We start from the raw sequence: 17832 nt of genomic DNA on the forward strand, positions 1-17832 counted from the left end.
TTCGATAATTTTTTTATTGATTGTTACTAAAAATGTAATGTTTAGGAGATTTTTTGACGGAACTCGTAAAAAATTTCGGGTTTTTGAGTCAAAAATGTGCTGAGATCATAAAAAACCGTAAGACAATGCCATTTTAAGGTTCAAGTTTTTTGACTTAATTTTTTTATAATTTTATAAAATTTTATAATTTTTAAAATCCCAGTACATTGTCTTCTTCATCTTAATTTTTGGTTTTTGATGAAATTTAGTTAAAAATTAGAGCAGTATTAAATTGAAAAAATTGCTAAAACTTAAGAGTTTTTTTCGACCTAATTTGATGTTTTATGTTTTTTGACTTAATTTGATGGCTTTTGAACTGATTCGTGCAAAATATTTGCTTTTTAGGCTAATTAAAGCAGTTAAAATATGTGCAAAAGCTGATCACTTGCTGGGGTGGTCAATGGTAAAAGCGCTACATTTAAGCGAAAAATCGAGGTTTGATACTTCGATAGTCTGGTCTGTGAAAAAGTGTTCTGCAGAAATAACAAAATATTGCAGTTAAAGGTAAGCACATAAAGGCACCAAATTGTAAACGTAAGACCACAACAACATCAGCATATTTCTGTCTTTTTACAATATTTTACAAAATTTTCAAAGAAAAATGGTAACTTAAACATGTAGGTAACTACAAATTTATATTTATTTGTGTATTTTGTGAATTTAATCGATTTTTGTTAATTTGTTAATTTTATGCTTGTCACATAAAACAATATAGGATTATAGGAGTACTTCGACTTATAGAGAGAGGTTCCACTGTAATGATTTTCATCTAGTCGCCTGTGAATTTCTCACGTAAAATCTGTTTTCTTACAGTGTAACGTTTTAGTTGCTTGTTTAACGAAATGTTTAAATGTAATTCGGCAGTAAAATTACCGTTGGGGGCGCCACTGAGCTAGGTCGAAAACAGTAACCATAAATGGCGGGAAAATGTTTATTCGGATATTTTGAGCGTTATACGAATTTTGGGGCTTCACAATTATTACATTGCCTATGCGGAATGATTATTGCATCTTTGATGCAAGAAACGTATGTTGACAAATGAGAGATGACGAGGAAAACACGAATAACGAATGACTGTTTGGTTCACTTTCTTTATTGGAAAATTATTACAAAGACATTGAAAAGCCTACCTTTTGGCATAATTTACGTTTAAAGGTATCAGCAGTTGTTAATCTTTATTGTAGTTTTGTAGATTTACCGCAGCATTTCATGATTTTTTCAGTGGAAAATTCTAACCTAAAATTCATAACACTTCACTAATTTATTGGTTTCTTGAGCCAAACTTTGTGTTCGCTGTGATCCATTACTTATAATCTTTAATTAGACAACTGTTTGATAACACTTTGTAATCAAAATTTTAATATTTTTCACTTTTTATCCACTTTCAAGTTCCAACAATAAACACTTTAAACCACGAAAAACTACAGAACCAAAGTCAACGCTAGTATTTACCACCACGTACTTTTAAAGTAATTCTTTCTATTGTAAGTAATTAACACTATACACGCAAAATTGTTGAACAATTCATTAAATGTCAGTTAAATGTGGCATTACGAAAATTTCTTTACTGTTTTCGACATAGTTCAAAAGTCATCACCAGAGGGCGTCTAGTTAATTTTATTTCCGAATAATTAACTGATAATTTCTGAATATCACAACTGACAGTTTTGACATTTATTTATTGATAGCGGATTCATTTGAGTAGAGCGGCATAATTTTTTTACGTGTTAAAAAAATTCAAAAAACTAGATGAACTCATTTTAATACACCTTGTATTTTCACGTAGGTAGCGTTTATTATATATTTTATTTAGCATTTACGATTAAGGAAACATATAAGCTGTTTCAAAACTATAAAGATGCCGACGTCGCATTTTCTCTTAAAATTTGTTGTTATAAATTATTCATGCACTTAAAAAAATTAATGGCTCTTGTAATTTATAGTTTCAGAGGGAGATCTAATCTATAATAACTATCTTATAATTTTATCAACCTTATTTAAAATAATTATTCGGTAAAATGCGACGTTGGCGTTTTTATAGTTTTGAAACAGCTAACATTTATCGGAAAATTAAATTTTAACCTCTGTTAAAACATAGAAACGCCAATCAGATAGGCATTACCTTAGCAACTAGCGGAGAGATAAAATTTAACTGAAGCTTAACCGTACCAGAAACCGGGCCTTAATGAAATAACTTTGCGTTTAATTTTGTTCCATTTTCTTAGGTGAAAAGGGGTTAACAATAAAAAATTCATAATAAAAAAATTAAATGTGCACCTCTTTTTGTCTAAGGGAGAATTTTGGTGTTGGAAAGTGTTCCTAACCGCAGATTTGTTGCGGTCTTTAGGCACGAGCTCCACGCAAGATCGAGCTGAGGATTGCGGTGAGGAGGATTTGTGGACCACTTGGGGGCGTATTGTCAATGATTGGGAGAATAATTGGAAGAAGCAGAATGCTCAAATCAGGGAATTGGTGCGGAAGGGCATTCCGTTACATTTCAGGGCGATAGTATGGCAATTGCTGTGCAGTGCAGCTGAAGCTCCTGAAAAGAAACTCTACGCCGAATATATCAAGGTAAATGGACTGAAAGTTTATTTACCTATTTATACTGACCCATGTTTAACGTTTATAACATACGATTAAAAAATGTGTTTGCCATAATTTATTACAATTTCAAAGAAAATTTAATCGTATACTGAGATAGATTAAGTTGCCTCTGGCCGTAAAAAGTTTGGGATCTTTAGTGTTTTTGCTTAATTTTTAATGTCTGCTCAAGCTAATGATACTTCTGATTTGTCGATTAGAACTGCGAGTAATTGCGAACGAAAGTTAGTTCCTAACGTAATTATCTTCGCAATTATATTTACTTTTTGTCAACAGAGTGCATTAAATGAAGAATGAATTATTCAGGGATAAATTTTCATAACTCCACGAAGTATTTGGAATTTGTATAGTTACGACATTTCCAGCTAAATTAGTCAAAGATAATTCTGATTTGTCAACTTTGTATATTTATTTATAAAATTTCGAGTAATTGCAAACGAAAGACAGTTTCTAACAACGTTAATCGTCTTTGCAATTATTCCACTGTTTGTGGATTTGTGGAATTGGTATCTAAAATTGTCGTTTTCAGCCAAATACGGAATTTTAGCTTTTTCTACAGAGAATTCGTTTTTAAGCAAACAATCTTATGAACAAAACTGTTATTAAAATCGTCGTTTTAAGCCAGAGACAAAGCGATTTCAGCTTCTATACATTGATTTTTGCCGCTTTCAAGAAAGGAGTCATGCTAAATAAAAAAAATATCAATAAAACTGTTGTTTACATCGATGTCTTCAACCAGAGTAACCAGAATAAAGCGATTTTTGCCCTTTTGTACCAAGGAATCGTCCGAATTCATGTATTTTCCAGTAACCTGGTACCCAAATAATTGTTTTCTTCCATGGAATAAAGCGATCAAATAATCTCAATAAAATTGGTGATTTAATCGTAGTTTTGCGCCAGTTTAAACCGATTTTTGCTTTTCTACATCCAGTTTTGTTCTTTAAAAAAATCGTTGCCAAATAAATCGGTTTCCTTTTAATAGAGTGCATCAATGAACAAGTCCTTAAATTTGTTTAATGTTTACACAGTAGTACTGTATGAATTTTTACTGTTTCATTTAACATTTTCCACAAATATATGTGATTTAGGAGTTTGAATTATTGTGTTGATTTTGGTTTTAATTTTTTACGTTGATGAATAAACTATGACTTTATCGTTAGCTGTGCTCTCTCAAGTTTTTTAAAGCCCCAATGTAAAATTTATTATTTCAACAATAATAATATTTTTTTTAATTTGTCTATTATTAAGATAAGTTTTGCTTTCCAGAAACGTTTATTTTATTGGCGAGCGGTAAAACTTGGAATATTGTGTACTACTTGTCGATATTATTTTTTCCCAAGTTAAGAAAACTACTTAAGTGCGTGTCCAACTGTGTCTCAAGCGTGGAGAAACATTCGGTTCTAGCAAACTTTTTGATAATGATAATGAACTAAAGATTGCAGCAAATAATGAAGGGTAGAACACATGGCGAATCCTCATTTTGTCTCACATTTCTGAGACGTTTTTGCTTTTTGCAAGAATCCGTAATTATTGTAGAACTGTTTTACTTTTGCATTGGTTGTCTCACGCATATTGGATTTTTTGCGGAAGTTAATAAGTGTACTTGTACATGTATGTTTAATTAAATAGGGTATGGGAAAATACTCGTATTTCTGACAACACAAAAACTCGTAGATTGTCGGATATGTTCTTGTACAAAGACAAATCTGTCAGTCAAAAGATAAAACAACTGATTCGGAAGTAAACAGTGTTTACAAAGGAGCAAGGGACAAGCTGCGCCGTTTTGTGCATCCGCTTATAAAAGACCAAATTTCACGTGAATAGAAGGCCACAAGTTACATTCGTACATAAAGTACGAATGTAACTGCATACAAGATTTTTTTTCTAACTGCTTACAATTAGTTCACCGAGGCAGAAAAATTGAGCTAAGAAAAATTAAACATACTTGTAAAATATAATAAAAATTTAAAATTGTGCTTCGTACCATTTTTCTTCAAAACGTTCCTAAAACGGTTAAGAATTAAAAAAAAATTTTATTTTGCAATTTGCATTTGCATTAAAGTTGTAGACAATTAAAACTCAAAGACCTTTGAGCTGTAGATTTGTTTACATTTTAACGCAATTTTAATATAAACGGTTAAAATCTGGGATACAATCTCCTGGGTATTTTTGAAGAAGAGCTAATTCCCTACTACTTTACTATTTTAATTAATAAAGAAAACTGTCTACAAACTAAACAAAATATGTATAAGATGAGTCTGCTGATGAAAGTACACTTTTCCTATACCTTAAAAATTAATAATTATTCAAAAATCAGCGTTCACTTGATTTTTTCACTAAGAACGTGAATTTGGGTGAATTATTGGGTGTGTCAAAGTCGCGGACACAGCAGCTCATATAAGTTGCAAAAAATCCATACTTTAATGTATAGTAGGAAGGAAAAGCAGACCTGTTGTTTTTAATGATATATTTTAATGTTTACTTAATTTGTTATCTAATTCTTCGAAAAGAATTGTTGCAAAACATTTTTTTTGGGTTTTGAAATGAGTTAAAACCACCAGTTTAAAAGTGCAGCAACATTTGGAAACATATAGTAATGTTACCATGGTGATACTTTTGGTTAATATTTTTCTAAACGTATAATTTTGGTTTTCGAAAAGGCGATCTCCAAAACTAAGAGGTTTAGAGAAAAACGAGTGTCACATTCTCGGATCCGTTTTTTGAGAAAAAATTTTGGTCAAAACCGCATCTCGCTATCGTCTTTTGTTTTCGACTTATAAACAAAAGTTGACATTCAAGCGAAATCTTAAAAAATTCATATCTTTCTCATTATAAATGATACACATTTGAAACAAAGACATTATACAGGCACTTTTTTTCAGAGAACATCAGTGATTTTTTTTCAACCATTCGTTTAACTGTAATAACATAAAGTTGTATTATTTTAAATAGGAATCATAGTTGGCTATGACATTTTCGAAAAGCTTATTTTTTCTGATTTGATATGTCTATTTTTTGTGTAATACATTAATTTTAAATGTTTAAGAAAAAACAAAACATTTAACCTTTTCTATATAGTAGGCCATGAAAAAAATTTTGGATTTTTAATTAAAACTATGAAAATTGTATTACACAACAAGCATTTATAATTTAATGATTTTTAAACCCTAATTAATTTAAAAACAGCATAATAAATTTTTATTAGATCAAATATTTGCAATTAGTAAAAATTATTTGTTTTTAAATTTAAAATGGCAAGCTCACGTTGTCATTCTATATTCCAATTTTAAACATGAAATGTTGGAAGAAGAAAAATCCTATTAATTGTATGACTGCGTATCAATAAAATTTTATTTTACAAAAAAATGACAATCCAAACACCAAAATCAAATTCCATCTGCGGTAAAAAAATACACATTATCCACTTCACCCCCATTGCAATTCACTATCATAAAAAAGTGTCATCAAATGGTAGTGACACATCGTTTGCAATTTTCTACACATTTTTTATGTATTGTCCAATGTATTTATTGTTCAATTGAAAATAAGTTTAACACAGCTTATTTTTATAATTTTATATTTTTTACTTTAATAACCGTTCACAAAATTTCTAGATTATTCACACCTTTCATGTGAAATAATTTTTCCATGGCCAACTTCTTTCAAAGTATCAAAAATATACAAAATATCAAACTTTATTTATATTGTTTTGAGTTCAGAAAAAAATAAGCTTTTCGAAAATGTCATAGCCAATTATGATTCTCATTTAAAAAAATAAAACTTTATGTTATTACAGTTAAACGAATGATTGAAAAAAATCTCTGATAACATTATTAAACTCTCTGTAATAAAAGTGCCTGTATAATGCCTTTGTTTTAAATGTGTATCTTTTATAATAAGGAAGATATAATTTTTTTCAGATTTCGCTAAAATGTCAACTTTTGTTTATAAGTCGAAAACAAAAGACGATAGCGAGATGCGGTTTGGACTAAAATTATTTTCTCAAAAAACGGACCCGAGAATATGTCACTCGTTTTTCTCTAAACCTCTTAGTTGTCTTAGTGGAGATCGCCTATTCGGACATCAAAATGCAGCATCCTGTACTTGTATGGTACGACGTTGCCATTTTTTGTTTTTGATTTTAGTTTTTGTTTTACGAAACGAAAAGTTGCATGAATGTTTTTTAATTTTAATTTTTTGTTTAATAAAATTGCCGTAGCTTCAAAAAAAGTTTAGTCGTTTTATACCTCTCATTTAATTGTAATTTTCGATTATGTGACCGATCCCAAGTAAAACATTGCTAAACCTTAATTAATTGCTAATTTAAAATTTTATTACGATGAAATGTGAACTGGAAAATGTACAAATTTGTTTCGGGCTAGCGACAAGTAATTTCTACACAAAACAACACACTCGTTATAAGAACGTGAATCGAATTAACAGTAATAATAAAAAATTCAGCGACTTCATAGATATTATTAAATAATTAATTTTAATTATAATAAGGAATTGTGGAACATTTCTGAAAAAATGTACATGCATATCTACAGTAAAATTTTTTGGTAAACGTTAATTTCTTTATGATTCAATAACTAATGTTTTTGAGATAAAATGGAAATGTACTTTTAGCAGATTCACACTGCATAATATTTTATTTTCCATTAATATTACAATTAAAAAACTATAATAATTAAAAGTAAGATTTTTTCTGTTTTATCTAGCAACATAAATGAATCTCCAAGTAATTTGCAAATATACTGACTCCTACATACACTTTTAACAATTTGTTAAAGTTTGAGGGTTTTCCAAGACCCTTAAATGTGGCAGTTTGCAAAATTATTCTCAAAGGGTCATTGTAGAATGCTTTGCGGTTCATTAACGTACAAGTGCGGTAACAGTTGTTTACCACAAGTGCTCATCGAGGGACAATTGCTTCACAATGCCTTCGTAATTGTCTAAATGAAAATTTACCAACTTAAATAAGAAAATCTAATAAGTTTTAAGACCTAACAATTGTTATGAAGGTAAAATTACCATATTGAAAAAACAATAATAAATATTTATTGTGTATCAGAATCTCTAGTACCTAGCTAGAACATAAAAATAAAACTTTAACTCAATTTACTCAAAATTTTGAAAAGTATTATAAAAAAACCTATTTTTTTTCTTTTGTACGTTATTTTGTTTTGAGTTCTTGTTATTATTATCATATCATATTATAGTATGTATTATTATCAATTATAAAAATTTCAGACAAAATCTCCGTGTGAAAAAGTCATCCGTCGCGACATCGCCCGCACTTACCCCGAGCACGACTTCTTCAAAGAAAAAGATGGTCTTGGCCAAGAATCTCTCTTCAACGTCATCAAAGCCTACTCCCTACACGATCGGGAAGTGGGTTATTGCCAGGGATCGGGTTTTATCGTCGGACTTTTACTTATGCAAGTGAGTTTCTTTATCGGACTTGAAAACTTTGATTCGTTTCCAACAACAATCCAACCGCAAACTTTACCGATTTCAGATGCCAGAAGAGGAAGCTTTCGCTGTGCTCGTTAAAATTATGCAAGATTACCGCATGCGTGACATGTTTAAACCGAGTATGGCAGAATTGGGCCTTTGTATGTACCAGCTCGAGAACCTTGTCGCTGAATATTTGCCAGACCTCAACCAACATTTCCAGTCACAGAATTTCCACACTTCGATGTATGCTTCCAGTTGGTTTCTGACACTGTTTACCACCGCTTTGTCTCTACCGCTAGCGTGCAGGATCATGGATGTCTTTTTATCAGAGGGAATGGAGATCATTTTCAAAGTGGCACTTGCCATGTTGACGTTGGGCAAAGACGAACTCATGTCGCTCGATATGGAAGGAATGTTGAAGGTTAGTCAAAGTGTTTGTTTTGTAACTTGAGTATAACACACTTTTGAATAAAATTAATTCACCATTATTTCATCAAGATAATAGATCATTATATTCATTGCTTTAAAAATTTGAATCATACTCTTTTTTTCTTATGGTTTATGCAAACTTATCTTGCACAGAAACATAAACTTATTAAACACACTTCAACGATTACGAGTAGCTTGACAATTAGTAATGCGATGTTAAATAGAAATAATGCAATTTATTTTCAAAATACCTTTTTACGAGTGTTGAAATTGCTAAATGTAAAACAGTTTGTACCTATTCGGTACTTTCCGGCTTATTTTTTTCTAAATTCTCAAACTCTTAGCGAACACTCGAATATATGGACAAATAATACAGGGTGTTTCAAGTTTTAATTTCAGTAAAAAAATAAATACTTCCAGTTGCCCAAAGGAAAAAAATTGTATTTCTAACGATAGAGTTTCTAAGCTTCTAACGACTAGATGCGAATCATTAGAAAACACACTGTATCATTTGTGATCTTTGGAATTTACTGATGTGACGTTTCGGTTTAAGAAAATTTCGTGAAAAACTGAGTTATTAGGTCTAAAGCATGTTTAGGGTTTCGAAAATGTGCAAATTTGCTCTATTTTTTTATTACTCAATTTATTTTGGTAAATTGTGCTACAAAATCGCGTTGTTGGTTGAAAAATGTATTCAAATGCACAAAAATATGTGAATATAAAATACGTAATGTAATAATTGTCGACTTAATTTAGTGACTTTTCGGTTCGATTTAGAAAAATCATATTTCATTTAAGAAAATATAATCATGGATTTGGTCAATGTTTGATATTATTTTTTCATTTTGTGAACGTTTCAGTAAGAAACGTAATTACTTCGTGAGATTTTGCGAAAATAAAGGGGAAAATCCTTAAATTAGATAATATTAATTGCTTTGTTTTGTTGAGAGTTTGTTTGTGAGCTAGTCTTTTTGCGAAATTTCTCCAAAACTGGGCGTAAGACTTACAGAACCGCGATTATTTCATGAAATTTTGTCAAAAATAAGATGAAAAATCATAAAATTAAATCGAAAATATAATGGGCTTTTAAGCAAGTTTTGAATTAAAAATTTTCAAAAAAAGCGGGCCAAAAAATACTAAACTATTTTAAAAACTACATTATTTAGTTTCTTTTTTAAGCCTTTAAGTATATTTTTGTTTCAGACACGCAATTGTTTCGTGAAATTTAGTCAAAAAGAAGTTGTAAAAATACAATTTGGGATCAAAATGCTATTTCTTCATATTTTCGTTCTTGTATGCACGTTTTCTTTTTACCAAAAATGCTACTATTTCACGAAATTGTTTCAAAAATAAGCCAAAAATCACCAAATAGCTAAGGAATTGTGCTATTTTTAAACCATTAAGTACCTTTTGAACATAAAGCTCTGTTTTTTTCGCGGATTTCGTTAAAATTGAAAACTTTGGACTTTTTCAAGTCAGAAACATAATTATTTCTCGAAATTTTTTAAATAAGATGAAAAATCCTTAAATTAAATTGAAAATATAATGGGCTTTTAAGCAAGTTTTGATTAAAAATTTTCAAAAAAGCGGACCAAAAAATACTAAATTAATTTAAAAACTACATTATTTAGTTTCTTTTTTAAGCCTTTAAGTATATTTTTGTTTCAGACATGCAATTGTTTCGTGAAATTTAGTCAAAAAGAAGTTGTTAAAATACAATTTGGGATCAAAATGCTATTTCTTCATATTTTCGTTCTTGTATGCACGTTTTCTTTTTACCAAAAATGCTACTATTTCACGAAATTGTTTCAAAAATAAGCCAAAAATCACCAAATAGCTAAGGAATTGTGCTATTTTTAAACCATTAAGTACGCTTTTGAACATAAAGCTCTGTTTTTTTTCGCGGATTTCGTTAAAATTGAAAACTTTGGACTTTTTCAAGTCAGAAACAAAATTATTTCTCGAAATTTTTTAAATAAGATGAAAAATCATTAAATTATATCGAAAATATAATGGGTTTTTAAGCAAGTTTTGAATTAAAAATTTTCAAAAAAGCGGACCAAAAAATACTAAATTAATTTAAAAACTACATTGTTTAGTTTCTTTTTTTAAGCCTTTAAGTATATTTTTGTTTCAGACACGCAATTGTTTCGAGAAATTTAGCCAAAAAGTAGTTGTAAAAATACGTCATTGGATCAAAATGCTATTTCATCATATTTCGTGCTTGTATGCATGTTTTTTTTACCAAAAATGATACTATTACACGAAAAAAAAAATAATTAATTATTATTATTATTATTATTAATAATTAAACAATAAGCCAAAAAATCACCAAATAGCTAAGGAATGGTGCTATTTTTAAACCATTAAGTACGTTTTTGAACACAAAGCTCTGTTTTTTTGCGGGATTTCGTTAAACCTGAAAAGTTTTTGGACTTTTTCAAGTGAGAAACGAAATTATTTCTTGAAATTTTGTCAAACATTTAAACTGTAAAGTCAGTATCTATATTAAATCTACTGGCTCAGGTTTTGTTTTTTTTTCCAGCATGTAAACGTTTTTGAATTGAAAACTTGTTTTTTTTTGCAAGATTTCGCAAAATTTGACTAAAATATTACAAAATTAATTAAAACACATTATTTAGTCTCCTTTTAGAGCGTTTAAGCACGAAAAATCAAAATCAGCGAGTCAAAAATGGTATATTTTTAATTTTTTGAGGGACTTAGTACGGTACGTTTTTTTTTAATTAGAAACACCCCTGTTTCGCGCAGTTATGTCAGAAAAGCCGCATTTTTGGCATGTTTATGAACTAAATTTTTTTAATAAAAGTCAATGTTTTTCATGAATCATCAGTGACGTATTCTTTCCGTTTTCGTGCTTTATACTAAGCCTTTCAGCGAAAACGCATTATTATTTCTTGAAATTTTGTCAAAATAGAAAAATCATCAAATGAGTTTTTTTGGGAAAATTGAGTTAAAACTGGCCCAACATTTTTTTAAAGTAGTTTTAAGTCAGTTTAGTCAGTAATGCAATTCCAATTAAAACAGTCATAAGAAGAAGGATTAAAAATTTAAATACATAAGTTTAGAAGAAACACAAAAAATTGAATAAAGGTCGTATTTATTAGAAAGTTCGTATTATCATATGAAGCGTGAATGTAAAGATAAAGTAGAGGAATGCATTATATTTGAAACCAAAAATACCCTATTTTTCCATGTTAGCTATTGGCCCTTTTTAAAAGCTTTTTTTGAAAAACCACTTCAATTAATATCATGAACTTTTGTCAAAAATAAGGTAAAAAAATCACTAAAACAAATTTAAAATGGCTTGATTTTTACCATTTACCTTTAAATGCACAACATTTGGGTTGAAAACTAGTTTTTTTTGGCGAGATGTCACAAAAGCGTACAAATTACTAATTTAACTACAGTTTTTAGTTTCTTTTTCGAGTGTTCGAGTTCATTTGTTAGTCAGAGACGCAATTATTTCGTGAAATTTAATTAAAACTAAAACGAAAAATCACGGCATTTGGTCAGAGATGCACATCTTAAATTTTTGAGCTTGTGGGTCGTTTTTTTTAACGAAAAATGCCATCTTTGCGCAAAATTTTGTCAAAAATAAATTGTTTAAGCCAAAAAGTCAATATTTCCCGCAGAACAGTAATTCCAAAACTGTTTCTTGCCTTTTAGAAAAGCTTTCAGTAAGAATTGCAAATATTTCGTGAAATATATAAAAAAATAAGTCGAAAAAACAAATTAGTTTTTTCGGAAGATTCATTAAAACCGGGCTACAAAAGCAAACCAGGTCGAAATGATGTAATTTTTACATCAAAAATTATCAGCCGGGTAAAAAATTAGCAACAATAACGAAAACGCTATAATTATGAAAAAACAAATATCTCGAGTCATATTTAACAGCCAAATTCTTTTCTTATTTGCCAGTGAAATACTAACAATTTTTTTCATTTGTTTATAAGTCGTCACCTTTTCTCAGACTTAACAAATTCATCGCGAAAATATCTCTCTCACACTCATTGTCCGTAATTTTGTAATCATTTTCAGAGATTTCATACGAGTTTGTTTACATTGTGTATCGCTTATCAGTTAAATTTAACACAGGTTGATTTGTATCTTAGTCGAAAAAATGGCGTTTGACAAACACTTAAAAATTGTTAAGGCTGTAAGTTAAGCATTTGAAACGATCAAAATGTTTATTTATTTACAGTTTTTCCAAAAAGAGCTTCCCGTCAAAGCCGAAGCTGACCCGGAAAACCTTATGCAAGTAGCCTACAATATGAAATACAATGCCAAGAAAATGAAAAAATTGGAAAAAGAATACAATGTGATAAAAACAAAGGAACAAGAGGAAATGGCTGAATTGAAAGTGAGTAACTTGAATTACTTTATTTCAGGATTTGATTGATGGTTTTTCAGCGCTTGAGAACCGAAAACAAGCAGCTGAAACATCGCTGCGAAATGTTGGAAGAAGAAAGTAAGGCTCTAGCTGATCGTTTGGTCCGTGGCCAAGTCAGCAGAGCCGAAGAAGAAGAAACTACTTTTGTAGTTCAACGCGAATTGGACGCTTTAAGACACACTCATTTGGAAACGACACACCAATTAGCTTTAGCGAACGAAAAAATTAGGTCATTGTCTTTGATGATGGAAGAAACTGTGAGTCCCAAGATTTGATTTTTTGTTGTTTTACAAATAGTTCTAGCACACTTCGAGACAATCTTCCATCGACGAAATTTCCCTCAAACAAGAGCAACTGCAACAAAGGGAAGAAATGATCGAATGCCTCCAAGAAGAACTGGTCAAAGTGCGATTACGTGAAGCTGAAAACGACGCTTTAATTCGCGACTTAAGAGCCAGAATACACGAGTTGGAAGAAGATAAAAAAACACTCCGTGAAATAACACCAGACAATAGTGTTGCCCACCTCCAGGAAGAACTGATCGCTGTGAAGCTGCGCGAAGCTGAAGCTAACCTCTCTTTGAAGGATTTGCGCCAAAGAGTGTCAGAACTTAGCAATCAGTGGCAGCGCCACCTCCAGGAGCACAAACAGGAGCCGACTGCCTCCGGGGAACCACACAGCACTCCCAAGAAACTCCTCTTCTGGGAGAACCGAAACAATGAGACGCAGAAGTTGGAGGACGAGCTTATGACCACTAGGATACGAGAAATGGAGACTTTGACTGAAGTGAAGGAGTTGAGGCTTAAGGTGATGGAGCTTGAGACTCAGGTGCAGGTCAGTACGAATCAGTTGAGACGCCAGGATGAGGAAATTAAGAAGCAGAGAGATGAGTTGGAGAAGGCTGAGTTGAGGGATCGGGAAGCTGCGGCTCGTTTGTTGGAGGAGCATCGCCGGTATTCGGATCTTGAGAGTAAAATGCAAGATGAGTTGATGAAGGCGAGGATTAGCGATGCGGAGAAAACGCAAGCTATTGCCGAGCTCACGCAAAAGATCAGCCAGCTGGAGTTGAAGGTAAAGGTTTTTTATTTTTGCGAAAATAAACGAAATAAATATTAAATATTTATGACTGTCACAATTTTATTGCCAGTTGTTATTCATTTTACTTATTACATACAAAATCAAAAAATTGCCAATAGACTTAGAGTAATAATGTCTTAATCATTTACATTCATTTGGTAAATCAAAATATTGTCTTGCAAGATAGTTTTTTGGACGTAGCTTGTTTTTTTCTGAATTATGTTTTTTAAATAAAGTTATAAATTGCTAGAATACGTGTTTGCCTTTTTCTAACATTTAAGGTCGGTTTACAGAAAGCGAAATGTAAAGTTAATTCAGAATTGAACTAAATCTATATTAATAAGTTGCGTTGTCAAAAGCTAATCTCGAATTAAAATTTAATTGCAATTAAAATGTTCTGCAAACAAGCGCGTTTTTGAATTTAGAATATAAAAACCCAGTTTTTTCACGAAGTTTTTAGGTAAAATGGCGAGAAAAAACTTTGGCCACCTTTGACATTTCAATGTCATAAAATAGGGAATTACACGTTTATGTCATCCAAATGTCAAAGGTGTCCGAAATATTTTGCTCGCCATAGTACGTTTTTTAGACATAATTTTTTCTTAAAATGTCATTAAAAATAAGCTGAAAATAATATCGAAAAAAATATATAAAAAAAAAATATATTTGCTTGTTTCGAGCGTTTAAGCGATAGGTTTAAGCTAAAGCATGACATTTTAGTAATTTTTTTTTTTAAGTTTTAAAAAGCTCCAGTTTTTTGTAACATTTCGTTAATTTTTTTCAACATTTTTTTGTGTTTTTGGCCCCTTACACATCTAAAAGCGGAATTATTTCGCTGAATTTCTTCATAAAACAGGCTAAACATTTACCAAATAAGTTAAAAAAAGTAATTTTTTCCTTTTTCGGGTACTTTTTTACGTTTTTATTCCGAAACCGGGTAACAAATTAGATCTGAAATGTTTTTTAGGGCTGCTTCGTGCATTTTTCCTACAGGGTGACCCAATGAAAACAGTCTACCCTTGCTTTTGATGTTAGGACTTAAGCGATTGTCTACAATTTCTGGAGTTTCACACACTTCTATCCAAAGTTTCTGACCACAAATTTCCTGTCCATTTCGAACTTTTAATTTTAAATTACAGCAAATAAAAAAAACACTAATTGTGAAGAAGTTTTAAATTGTACGGCAATACTTCTTGTTGGATTTTCTTGGAGTGGAAAATAAATAAATCAAAGTTTAACATTGACATCATAATTCATCGATTTTCTTATTAAAAGTCATTTTTTGAGAAATTTTGTTTTAAACTAGCCAAAAAATCGGGACTATGTCAAAAAATTTGTTGTTTTCGCATTTTTGTAATGTATGAGTACGTCTTTGGTCTTTGAAATAAAAACTCGTCTTAAAATGAGCACATGTTAATTAAATATTTGAGCTTTTCCCGAGGATTTACTAAACTGGATAGCAAAATATTATGTTTTTTTTGTGGTGCACTAGCAGTCATAATCGCAATTATTTCACGAAATATCGCGAAAACTAAGTCAGCGAACCAAATTAACTCGTAAATTTTGACTTTGTTTAAGCTTTTGATTTAGGTTTTTCGCGAGATTTTAGCATTTAACTAAGAACTCAGTCTTTCACTAAACTTTGCCAAACCGGTACAAAAAGTCACTTATGATTAACTACTATATAGAATTATTGGTGTGTGTTTAAACAGTGCGCCGTAACACAAGTTAATAAAATAAGAGACGCACTAAAAAATTAAACTTACTTGTTCAAAAAGGCGTTCGCTACTTTTGAATTTTTTAAGCAATTTTTAAATTTTTCAGACAGAAACACAATTTTTTACATTTTTCAAAAAGAAACGATTAAAAAATTAATGAAATGTAATTTAGATTAACTCAATTATTTTGAGAAATAATATTGCTAACCGAGCCAAAATTTTGGTAAACAATGACTTTTGGGCGTTTTTCTAGGTTTTACAGACAGAAACACCATTATTTTGAGAAATTTCGTAGAAAAATTTGCTGACAAAACGTCAAAACAAGCGTTTTGTAAAACTATGAGACGGAGCGCAAATATTCTATTTGTCGTGAAAATTTTAGTCATTAGTTTTTCTTAGTTTATCAAAAATTTCATTCTTTTTTTTCTTTTTTTCCTCGCCCCACTAATTTTTTTGATATAGAAAATAGTGCTATTTTGTACCTTGTTTAGTCTTCTAGTATTAGCTCTCCGTAAGTCAGACACATTATTTTTATGCTTTTTTGCAAGATTTCATTAAATAAATAAAAGTTAAAAACTACGTTAGTACGAGTTTTTCTAAAGTTTTAATTTGAACGTCTTATACATTTTCTTACCAATTTTTCGCATACGCTGTATGCAGTTACAGTTGAAACTGTCAGATATCTTATAGCTGGTCTTTATCCAATTAATTAATTGGATAATTATAACTCAATTATTCAAATATTTGAATACAAACTCAGTGGCGTCATCTGAAATATTTTAAAGTATACAGACTGTTGCAGAAATCCGTTATGCTACCGATTTTCTTTTTAAAATAAATAAGAATTTTGCAAAATGTTATACAGAAAAGTTGTTGTACTTGATGAGTTTTATTACCTTGTAAAATTAACAGACGTATTTTTGATATATCCTGTATATTTATTTATTCATTATTTCCTGAGAATCACGTATCTTATGGATTTTTTTGAATGAAACAATTTTGTACATTTTTGGATTTAGCTTTTGATTAGTTTTTCTTAAATCTTTAACAAAAACGCTGTTTTATTTTGTTTTTATTTATTACACAAACTGATAATAAAAGAAATTTTTATTATTTTTAAATGTTTTGTTTTTTTGAACTTTGCCTAACAAAAAGAAAAAGCGGTTTGATTTTCCACTGAAGGTAAAAATAATTTTGGGCAGTACAATGTATTAGCTATTTCAAAACTATAAAAACACCAACAAGATTGTTTAAATTGTAAAATAGTTATTAATGATTAGATCTCTCATTGAAAGTATAAATTACATCAGATATTATTTTTTTGAAGTGCATAAATAATTTATAACAGTTAATTTTGAGAGATTATGCGACGTTAGCGTTTTTATAGTTTAGGAACAGCTAATATAGTATATATTTTACAAATTGTTAAATAAAATACTTCACCAACTCGCTGTATATTTGTGTACGTTTCTATTTTGCATTTATTTGCTCTTATTGTGGCGGCTTGAAGTTATTGGATTGTTTGATTGCAGAGCCAGGAAATTGCCACCGAAGGCGAGCTTCGAATCCAGTCGGTCGACGATAGCGATCGAGTTAGAGAATTGCAAGATAAAGTGGCTGATCTTCAAGCCGAGGTGAGTTAATTCGTGTGATTGGGTTGCTGGATGGTTTTATCACACACACGATGTGAAAGAAAAAAGCACTCGCTTTTGCTTCTTCATCATACTAACGTGTACAAAAAATTGCTTCACTGGGGGGTTAATATAGTGTGTGCTAATGATATTTATTTAGTTTCCCACGCCTATCACTAGTCCGGATACTGAGCCGTGGAAGTGGCTCGAGTAAGTGAAATCTGATGTAGCTTTTGGAGTAGTTTGGATGTGGTTGGGGTGTTTGCATGCTTGGTGTAAGCTCGATATCGATGTAATTATTGTACTTTTATTCATTTTAATAATTATGTCCTACCTTTAATTTTTCGTGTCGAAAAAGTCTGAACAAATGTATTATGAAGTGCTCTGTTGGTACAATTTTTAATATTGTAAAATGAATGAATAAAAAGGAAAATTATTAAATTGCGTCATCTCTCATTTGAGA

At 30.4% G+C, this 17832-nt stretch overlaps 1 protein-coding gene across 6 annotated transcripts in view; it reads left to right on the forward strand.

Moving 5' to 3' along the window:
- The window catches only part of Evi5 (Ecotropic viral integration site 5), an 80994-nt gene that overhangs the window by 57371 nt on the left and 5791 nt on the right, over positions 1 to 17832 (forward strand). For 4 of the 6 annotated variants that reach the window (XR_001574693.2, XM_008193123.3, XM_008193122.3 and 1 more), the window contains 7 exons: positions 2387 to 2613; positions 7897 to 8088; positions 8165 to 8524; positions 12755 to 12913; positions 12964 to 13200; positions 13247 to 14014; positions 17271 to 17372. Coding sequence is in view for 5 of the 6 variants with exons in the window: in XM_008193123.3 (XP_008191345.2) it covers positions 2387 to 2613; positions 7897 to 8088; positions 8165 to 8524; positions 12755 to 12913; positions 12964 to 13200; positions 13247 to 14014; positions 17271 to 17372 (2045 nt within the window). In the remaining variant the exon portion in view is untranslated. Of the gene's footprint in view, positions 1 to 2386; positions 2614 to 7896; positions 8089 to 8164; positions 8525 to 12754; positions 12914 to 12963; positions 13201 to 13246; positions 14015 to 17270; positions 17373 to 17529; positions 17580 to 17832 lie in introns of all 6 variants that reach the window. The other 2 variants (XM_015978393.2, XM_064355477.1) reach the window with 2 other exon arrangements.

The sequence above is a fragment of the Tribolium castaneum genome, chromosome 1 (genome assembly GCF_031307605.1).
Source record: "Tribolium castaneum strain GA2 chromosome 1, icTriCast1.1, whole genome shotgun sequence".
Lineage (NCBI taxonomy): Eukaryota > Metazoa > Arthropoda > Insecta > Coleoptera > Tenebrionidae > Tribolium > Tribolium castaneum.